At 38.1% G+C, this 10,696-nt stretch overlaps 1 protein-coding gene across 1 annotated transcript; it reads right to left on the minus strand.

The window, feature by feature from the left end:
- Positions 1–540: 540 nt before the first annotated feature.
- LOC125169664 (olfactory receptor 8S1-like) lies at positions 541–1,452 on the minus strand. Its single transcript, XM_047865241.1, has one exon. It carries the CDS (start codon positions 1,450–1,452, stop codon positions 541–543), a length of 912 nt encoding a protein of 303 aa, XP_047721197.1.
- Positions 1,453–10,696: the final 9,244 nt, after the last annotated feature.

Here is a 10,696-nt window from a genome sequence, read left to right on the forward strand (position 1 = left end):
TTTTTTTAATATAATTTATTGTCAAATTAGTTTCCATACAACACCTAGTGCTCATCCCAACAAGTGGTAAGGTCTTAAAATAATGTAGATTTTTATTTTTCTCTTTCCCAGTCTTGCAGAAAGTGTGATCATAAGATCACACAATCAAATGTTCTCATCTTGACTACTTGACAGACTAACTCTCCCACTGAAAAGAGATTCTACATTTTGAGATGTCAATATTTTGTCTTTCACCAAAGACAAATTTCTCAAACACATTAGCTGTCCTAGAACATTTTTTTTCTCATACTTCTCACACTCACCTAGTTGACTAAAACATAGATCGTTGAGCTCTACTGTTGATTCCGTAGATTAGTGGTTGGGCCTGAGAATCTGCCTTTCTAGCAAGCTCACAGATGCTGCTGATGCTGACTTGTGGATGACACTTAGAGAACCACTGACCTCAAATGTCTTTTATCCTTTGCAGGTATTGCTGAAGATCTCTCCTCCCCATTCTTTGACTGAACCCCACACAGAGAATCCTTCATCTGAGGAGTGCATTTACTGCCTCAGTATCCTCTGCAGAGCAGCCTTCACCTCCTGGTTCTTGAGGCTGTAGATGAGGGGGTTCAGCAAGGATGTGATCACACTGTACTGAATGGAGACCACGCGCTCCAACACTGAGCCTGAGGCAGGGCTGATGTACCTGAATAGAGCTGTCCCATAGAACAAGAGCACCACGGTGAGGTGGGAGGAGCAGGTGGAGAAGGCTTTGGCTTGGCCCTCAGAGGAGCGGATGTTCAGAATGGCAGAAATGATTCTGGAGTAAGAGAAGAGGATCAGGGGAAGCGTCAGCAGCCCTAGAAATGCACTGGACCCTGACAGAAGGAACTTGTTGGCAGTGGGATCAGTACACGACAGAGGGAAGAGTGAGGGCAGCTCACAGCAGAAGTGGAAGATGATGTTGGACCCACAGAAATGTAACTTGTGGATGAAAAGATTATTTACCAGTGAGTTCAGAACCCCTATTCCCCATGCTGCGCTGACCATTACCATGCAGAGAGGCCTGTTCATGACCATGGTATAGAGCAGAGGGTGGCAGATGGCAGCATAGCGGTCATAGGCCATGGCAGAGAGCAGACTGGCTTCCGCACACCCACAGAGAAGAAAAAAGAAACTCTGGGTGATACAGCCCCACACAGAGATGCTTTTCTTCTGAGACAGGAAGTTCTGTAGCATTTTGGGCATAGTAACTGAAGAGAAGCAGATATCTAGGAAGGACAGATGTCCAAGGAAAAAATACATGGGGATGTGGAGGTGAGAATCCCCTCTGATCACCAGGATCATCACCAGATTCCCCACCAGGGTCAGGAGGTAAATCCCCAGGAACACCACAAAGAGCAGAGTCTGGATGCGGCAGTCAGCAGACAGCCCGAGGAGGATGAACTCAGTGAAGAAAGTGAAGTTATCCATGGCTGTTTATAAATTCCAACCCTAGAAAGAAATCAACTGTATTACAGAATCTGAGTAGTCTTTAGTAATCAGTATCACTCCCACACCCTAAAACTTCTCAGGAGATACTCCTTTCAGCCTAACAACAGAAAAGGTAAATAAGTTGAGTATTTCCAATTGTGATAGATATGAGTTGAATTACATCCCCACTCCCCAAATATGTTGGAAGTCCTAACCCCCAGCACCTCACAATGTTACCTTACTTGGAATTAGGATAATTGCAGATTTGGTAAATTAAGATTATCTTATTTTGGAATAGGATGGGCTCTTAATCCAATATGACTGGTGTCCTTATAAGGAAGAGGAGAGTACCATGTGAAAACAGACACACAGAGGGAAGGCAGCCATGTGACAACACAGGCAGAGATTGGGGTGATATAGTTGCAAGCCAAGGGATCCCAGTGATTAACAGCCACCACCAGAAGCTAGGAAGAGGCAAGGAAGGATTTTTCCATACAAGTTTTAGCAGGGGGGAGTGGTCCTACTTACACCAGCCTCTAGAACTGTGAGACAATACATTTCTGTTGTTTTACGCCAGTTGCTGGTACTTTGTTACATCAGCCCTAGGCAACTAATAACAGTGACTTTCAGAGTTTCTGCCCTTTGGCCCTCTCATTAATTCTGTCAGTGAATATAGCAAACATCTTTGGAACCTAAATCAAACTACACACTTTGACCCTTAAGAGTATAGTTATGAGAACAAACAAATGTGAGGCATCAAGTGAAACTGTTTCAGAAAACAGACAATTGAGTTGCAAGTGTTTTTATATTTAGGTTTGGGTCCTAAAGCCAAGGAGTAGAGAACTCACCCTCTCATTGTCTGAATTTTGGGTAAAGATGTGAAGAAAGGACTTGGAAAATGTTACTACAGATTGCACAGGGCTTCCCAAACATTTCAAGATCCTTCAAGAGTAACCTGTCACTCAGTTCATACTGCAAAACTGGAGAAATGTGTGTGGGAAAGGGTGGATGTGCCGCAGACAAGCTTGCTCTGTCCTCAAGCCCAAGAGGTCAGGTTCTCATAGCATCTCTAGCAGGGAGATGAAGGCCCACCGAGATGAGGGGACTTGCTCTGCATCACACAGCTGATCAGCAGAACAGCTAGGAATGAACCAGAACACTCTGCTCTCCGTCCAGTGCTCCTCCTACCACAACACAGCCAGCAGAGGGATGACATATTTTTTGAGCCATTTAAGGTATGCTTAGAGGACTACATAGCTATGTCTTAAATATAGCACTGTGTTTAGAATTAAAAAGCTGGACCTAAGAACTGAAAGCTGTATGAACTTAAACCTTCTGAAGGACAATTTTTCACATCTTTAAAATGGAACAATTATATCTGTTTCATGTGTTTGACATGAACTTATTTAAGAAGACTTTTAAGTGGTTGAAGACAAATTTCTGGAGAAACTGTTCTGGGAGCTTTCATGGAAAGGAACTGACCACTAAAAGAGGGAATAGGAAGAAAGTAAGAAGGGTGAGCTGTTGGGGGTGCCTGGGGGGCTCAGTCAGTTAAGTGTCTGACTTTAGATCAGATCATGATTTCACGGTTCATGAGTTCAAGCCCCCACATTGGGCTCTGCACTGACAGTACGGATCCTGCTTGGGATTCTCTCTCTCTCCTCTCTCTGCCCCTCCCCGACTTGTACTTTCTCTCTCTCTCTCAAAATAAATAAATAAACAAACTTAAAAAAAAAAAAAGAAGGGTGAGCTGTGCCCTTATGTGGGAATATTTGTGGTTAGTGGCATTGCCTTTTAAGATCAAGAAGACTTCCTTTCTCATTCCTAGTTCTGACAATTACAGCAAAGGGGAAATCTCCACCTCTGAAATTTGCTAAGAGATTGAACTCCCAGTTTGTCCTCTCTGCAGATTATTCTTGTTTGGAGACAAGGAATGCAACTTAATGATCTCTTGCTATCCCTAAAGCCATAAGACCTTAGAATACTTAGTGAAAGTCAGGCAAGAGGGAATGAGAAGGACTCCTGTTTTCTTTACTCCTCCTATGGCATATATTTGAGACAATGCCATCCTGACAACTCCTTCATGCCGAAAGAAGACATGCTTTAGTGTCAGGGACCAGGGACATGAGCAGAGGAGATAGAGAGATCCCAGATGGACAGAAGTGCACATAGATGAACATCTCATGAGATTTTACTCCCAGGGGGAGAAACTGGTCTACTTATTTACTTTAGGCAATGTATTTCTCTTATGCTTGATTTTACTTCTTTTTCAATACCATGAGGAATCTGGGTCAGACCCGGATTCCTCCCAGTTATGCAAACCCATGAAAATTGGACATTTTTCACTCCTATTGCTGAGCTGGATTGTTCTAAATCTGGCTCCTATTTGGGATTCTGAACCAGATTGCCTGTCTCCCCCCACCCACCACCACCACAGTTGGGCAAGTGGGATGAGACAGTGCTCTAGCTAGGCCTTGGGCAAAGTCAATTTTATATCCTGACATTTTCTAGGATCGGAGCCTATGGGGTCAGCTCTAGCTAATGCCCAAAGGGCTTGCATTCTCAGCACTGGGACTTTCTGGGCCTTGCTAAAAGTCATTAACTCTTGTCAGTCTTCCTCTAGTAACCTACCTGAATCCTGAGAAGAGCTCCTGACCAGTTTGTACGAGTCTTATATTTCTCAAGCCCTATTCTCTTTGGCCATCTCTTTGCCAAGATAACCCTGGGAGATGAGCATGAGGAAAGACTTCAGGGAGCCTGGGACTGCTCACTGCACATGGGGGATGCTGCAGCATCAGAGTCATTTGAGATCTGGTGCTGACTTTGAAGGCTGGCTGTGATTTGGAAGTGGGGATGCAGAAACATTTCTAGGCAGAGCATAAGGCATGATGCAGAATCTGACAAATAAAGCCCAGTTTAGGGTTTCTCAACCTCAGCCACGAGTATGTGCATTGAGAGGCACTGGTGTGTCTGCTAGCATGGGCATGCGTGCGCACACACACACACACGTGCACACACACACACACACACCACCCACATACTCATGTATAAAGTCTAACATTCTCCTTTTTCTTTTGGATTTACTCTAAATTCTATTGTATTCAGGTGTGCTATGTTTCTTCCCTCACATTTGCCTCACATGGCCTTGTAAGAGCAATTAGAGGTATGAGGCAGGAATTCTTTTCTTGATTTCCCACTTACACATGTGTTTCTCTGCCCTTTCTTTAGTAGAGGTATCTGCCTTGAATCTAAGGCTAACACCTGTATGTGTATTTTAACTCCCATTCCATCCTGAGCCTCTGGGTCCTTTTCCTTCAGCCATGCCAATTTTCTGTTTTTATCATCAGTTTCTTTCTGTTATTCATTTGTACTAAGAATATAAACAAATTAAAATATCTCTTATATTTACAAGTATCCAGTTGACCCCATTTTTCACTGGGGCAGGGGGTGAACTGATTTTACATTGCATTACTCTACTTCTCTCACAGCTACATTTACTGAAAGCCTAACTTCACTGTATTACCTGCCAAGCTTTTTCACTTTTCACGCCACAACACTCTGGATTCTGCATCCACCATTCCTTTTCTTTCATGTTGCTAGTGACTTCTACAACCAGTATGAATTTTTCCCCTGATACTGGAATGTAAGAAACATCACATTTTAGTCCTCATTTTCTAGGGTTGACCAGACATCAAATTTCTGAACCCTGCATAGTTAAGAAAAAGTTGGGGAGAGGGAGGTGATTATTCTTTTTCAGCCATAATGAAAATAGCCCTTTATCCACGCTTAACTTCGGAAGGAGTCTAGAATTCTTCCCCAGTAGGATAAGATTAGGAGGAGTAGTGATTTCCTTTAATGAAGGACACCTTCTCATAAGCTGTAGGACACCAATTGGTAATGGATGGCTAGAAGTACTTACATTGCATACACATAGCATAAAAATGTAAATATGAATTAACTTCATTTAGGGATCAGGTTTAGAAGTATTACATATAGCATTACTATTTACATTTATGTTCATTAATACATAAACTACCTTTTTATAAAAATAAATTTGATATGGCTATATTAAATTTAGTATTGCCAGGTTAAAAAGCATGAAGGGGAGTGACCAGAATTACAGTTTGGAGCAGGTTTAAGAAGAATCTTATATGCAAGAGGTTGACAAACTATGGTTCATAGGTCAAATTCAGCTTACCTGTCTGTAATAAGTAAAGTTTTATTGGAATAGCCACACTAATTCATTTACTTTAGGCCATGGCTGCTTTCACATATGGCAGAGTTGAGGGGTTACAGCTGACACTATACATATGACCCACAAAGCCTAAAATGTTTGCTACCCTGCCCTTTAAACAGAAGTTTGCTTACCCCTGCTATATGACATGCTAAGGAACTCAGAGTTTATCCTGAGTCATTACGGAACCATTGGATAGATGGGAAGAAATTGAGTGGGAGCAAACAAATCACTAAAATGACTATTGTAGAGCCTGGGAGATAAAGGATCCTGCTCCTGGACAAGTGAAGAATGGTTCCCTCATTTTTTAAGTATTCACCTGATAATCCTACCCTATCTGCTGGGTTATTGTTTTCTGTAATTTAAGATATTAAAAATACACTGGAAATAGCTATTTTAATAATCAATAATTAAATTACAAACATAGCTATTTTTCTTATCAGAGTTTTCCCCTTACATTCTAGTCCTTCCCTCTGGGATCACTTTATTTCTTGTGGAAGTATTATTTTAGTAAATGTAGTCATGTGTAATAAATTCCCTTAGTCTTTGCACGCTTGAAAGTACCTTTAGTTTTTCTCCATTTAAAAAGATATTTTAATACATATCCATGGTACAAAAAGTAAGTTTCTCCAATCCCTATTCCTCAATTAATCCCTTTCTTAGATGCAAGAACTGTTTACCATTTTACTTGTATAAACTTCCAGAGATAGTCTATAAGTATAACTACATCTGTGTATATAGTATTTTCACACATAAATGATAGTATAGTTTATATACCATTTTGCAACTTTCTTTTTTTACTCATCAATTTAAAGACCATTCCATATTGACATATATAGGCTGCCTCATTTTTATTTTTATCTTTTTAAGGACTCAGAGGTCATAGTTCATGTTTCCAAAAGAAAACAATTTCTCAGAGAGATATCAGAGATATTTTACAAGGACATCAAAGACTGTGGTTTGTAGGATTCTCTTAATGGAGGACCATGTTTTCTTCATAGAGAATGTTGGCTTTTTTTTTTTTAACTGATGTGTAGCTGACACTCATTGTTACATTAGTTTCAGATGTCAGAGCTGTTTCATTTATTTAAGTGGCTGTCTAGTGGTCCCTTGTATGGGAGTACTACTATATTTATTTAACATGTACTTTATAAACGGCAATAGCCAAGATTTCATCATTCTTCCATTCATTCACCAACTATCTTTTTTTTTTTAATTTTTTTTTTTTGAGACAGAGAGAGACAGAGCATGAACAGAGGGGCAGAGAGAGAGGGAGACACAGAATCGGAAGCAGGCTCCAGGCTCTGAGCCATCAGCCCAGAGCCCGATGCGGGGCTTGAACTCACGGACTGCGAGATCATGACCTGAGCTGAAGTCAGATGCTTAACTGACTGAGCCACCCAGGCGCCCCACATTCACCAAATATCTTGAGCATCTACTATGGCCAAGAAGCTCTTCCAAGATGCTCAGGAAGACATTAGTGAACAAATGGAGCTCCCTGCCTGCATAGGGAAATATAACGATTATCCTTGTATATGTTTCCTTTTGCACACTTGTAAGAATATTGGTAAAATTAATTCCTAAGAAAAGATATACTTGAAAAGATCAAAACATTTTTTATAGAGATATACAGATTTCTCTTCATGAAAGCTGTACTAATTTTAAAAGCTCATTAGCAGGGCACCTGGGTGGCCTATTTAGTTAAGTGCCCCACTCTTGATTTTGGCTCAGGTAGTGATCTCATGGTTTGTGAGTTCGAGCCCTGAGTCGGGCTCTGGGCTGATAGTTCAGAGCCTGCTTAGGATTCTCTCTCTTCATCTCTCTGCCCCTCCCCTGTTCATGCTCTCTCTCTCAAAATAAATAAATAAATAAAACTTAAAAAAAAAGGTCATTGGCAATGTATGATAGTGCGTATTTCCCATACTTTTGCCAACAGTGTCTTATCAAACCTTTTGATCTTTGCCAAGCTAATAGTTTTTAAAAATCTCATTGTAGTCTTATTTTGCATTTATCTCTATTCTAGGTGAACTTAAACATATTTTAATATGTTTAAGAGCCCATATATTTTCTATTTGGTGAACTCTCTGCTCATGTAATTTGCCCAGTTTTATTCTGGGCAAATTGATTTTTCATTGATTCATCGCCACTTACCATATTTTAAAGAATTGAGTGATACAAGTTGCAATTATTTTCTAGTTTTATTACTGTCTTTTTGATTTTTTTAAAATATTTCTTCTTGAAATATTTTCCTATTTTTTTGTTGTCTTTTCATTTTGTTTAAAGTGTTTCTTTGAATAACTTTTAAAATTTTGATACAGTTCAATTTATTAATCATTTACTATATAGTTTCAACTATTTTGGTCATACTTACAAAGACATTTTATTTATGCTTAGACATTCTTCCACATTTTTGTAGTTTCATTATTTTTCTTCAATTCATTTGGAATTTATTTGGTTATAAGACAGGAATCCAGTTTCATTTTTCACACAGAGCTACCAGTTATCCCATGTCTTGTAATGAATGATCCATCTTCAGTCTACTGATCTGAATTAGCATCTTTTACACATTCTAAATTGTATACATTTGGGTTCACTTATGGACGATTCTGTATATTCATGCATATGTTTGAATTATTGAATCCTTATAATGCGATTTCATATTCTAAAGGACTATTTCCCCACTGCACTTTTTTTCCTGGAAATTTGCTGAGTATTCTTGCTTTTTTTTCCCCCTTTGAATTCTAGAAAGAAATCATTCAATTCTAAAAGAAGCTTGTTGCCATTTTTATTGAGACTATGTTAAATCTATAGGCTTTTTAGATAGATATGAGATCTTCATTATAACTGAGTTCTACCACTCAATAAATAAGATATACTTGTTCGTTTGTTTAATCTTCTTTTGGGTCCCTTGATTGAACCTTAAGGTTTTCTTCTAATAGTTCTTGCACATTTTAAGTAAGTTTATTCCTAGGTATTTTGTATTTTTTATTGCTACTATAACATTAATTTCTTCCATTATGTCTTCTAATTAGTTGTTGTCGAAGATGTAAAGACTACTGATTTCTGTTTATTAACTTCATATCCAGTCACTTTATAAATTCTTTTACCATTTGTAACAGTTCTGAGTATAGATCTCCCAAATTTTCCAGGTAAACAATCATATCCTTTGTAAAAATCCTAATGTTACTTTCTTTACAGTTCGTACTCTTCATTTCTTATTTAGTTGTAGTCACTAATGCCTCCAGAGATATTCCATGAATATTTAATATTATATACACTTACATAGTAGTGATTATAAGGAACTCCTTTTTCTGATTCATGGAAATGTTCTTAGTGTTATGCCATTAAGCATAATGTCGGCTTTGGAGATACGTACCTAAACTCATGTATATTATTTATTTACATATATTCATATGTTTATATATAGCATATTAAGGAATTTTATCCGTATTTATCATATCAATAAGTGTAAACAAGACAAACTCATTTATTAAAATTAAAATGCCCATTTTAGGTTATAAGCCAAATGTAAATATAGTATAGACAAGAAACAAATATAATTAGAATGATTCCAAAATGAAAGAACAAGAATAAAGTTATATCAGATAAACAGAAATAAACAGAAGGTACATGGTTAAGATCTTAGTAATAGATAAAGTTTAATTATTGGTAAAAATATTACTCATGTTGGGGCGCCTGGGTGGCGCAGTCGGTTAAGCGTCCGACTTCAGCCAGGTCACGATCTCGCGGTTCGTGAGTTCGAGCCCCACGTCAGGCTCTGGGCTGATGGCTCAGAGCCTGGAGCCTGTTTCCGATTCTGTGTTTCCCTCTCTCTCTGCCCCTCCCTCGTTCATGCTCTGTCTCTCTCTGTCCCAAAAATAAATAAACATTGAAAAAAAAATTAAAAAAAAATTACTCATGTCAAAGAAGAATATTTTATAATAAATGACTATTCTTCATGATAAAGAACTAATAATTGTGAATAGCTGTTTCCAAAAAAATTAGCCTCCAAAATGATCAGAAATGCCAGAAATATCTGAACCAAATTAATAAAAGAAGACCTTAATTCAACTCTTTAGTTCATCCTAGACCCAGAGGGGGGAAAAATGAGGATGTAGATGATGTTAGTAATAAAATTTAGTTATCTATAACTTTATAACTCATAGAAAATTTTTAAATGGATGATATATTTTATTTGGCTAGAAAGAAAACCTTAATAAATTTTCTCAAATAGAAAAATATAGATAACATTTTACTAAATGTAATGAAACTATAAATTAATTACAAACTTGTAAACTATCCTTGCCATCTGGAACATCTCTTATAAGAAAAAAGGAAATCAAAACTAAAATTTGATATCTAGCAAATCTTTTGAAAAGCACAACATATCAGCTATGGTGGAATATTAATAAGCAGAAATAGGAAGAAATGGGGCAGCTGGATGGCTCAGTTGGTTAAACTCCTGACTCTTGATTTTGGCTCAAGTCATGATCTTATGGTTTGTGAGATTAAGCTCCTCATGGGACTGTGGGCTCTGGCTGCTGGCACAGAGCCTGCTTGGGATTCTCTCTCTCTGCCCCTTCCCCACTCATGCACTCTCTCTTCTTCTCTGTCTCATAAATTGAGGAAAGTAAAAGGAAAGAGCCAATAAAAATACAAGCTGAAATAAATTATTTAGAAGAAGCATCTGAATTAATAAATCCAAGAGTCTGTCTTATGAAATTAATTAACTCATTAAAAAAAAGAGGAAGAAAAAAAATCACTGAAATGATAAATAATAATGTATAAATAACCATAGATACAGAAGAAACAGAAACCATAACCAACTAGTTATAAAATATAAGAAAAAAGTAATTAAAGATTCCTCTCCCCAATGCTCTCTTTTCTCTCCCATTGCCAATAGCAATAAGCCAAGGATATTTCACTGTGATTTCTACCAAACATTCAAAGAAATGATAGCCATGATACTATATAAATTGTTCCATGGAATAGAAAAAGAAGCAAGCTTCC

This window comes from Prionailurus viverrinus, chromosome B4, assembly GCF_022837055.1.
Source record: "Prionailurus viverrinus isolate Anna chromosome B4, UM_Priviv_1.0, whole genome shotgun sequence".
Classification (NCBI taxonomy): Eukaryota; Metazoa; Chordata; class Mammalia; order Carnivora; family Felidae; genus Prionailurus; species Prionailurus viverrinus.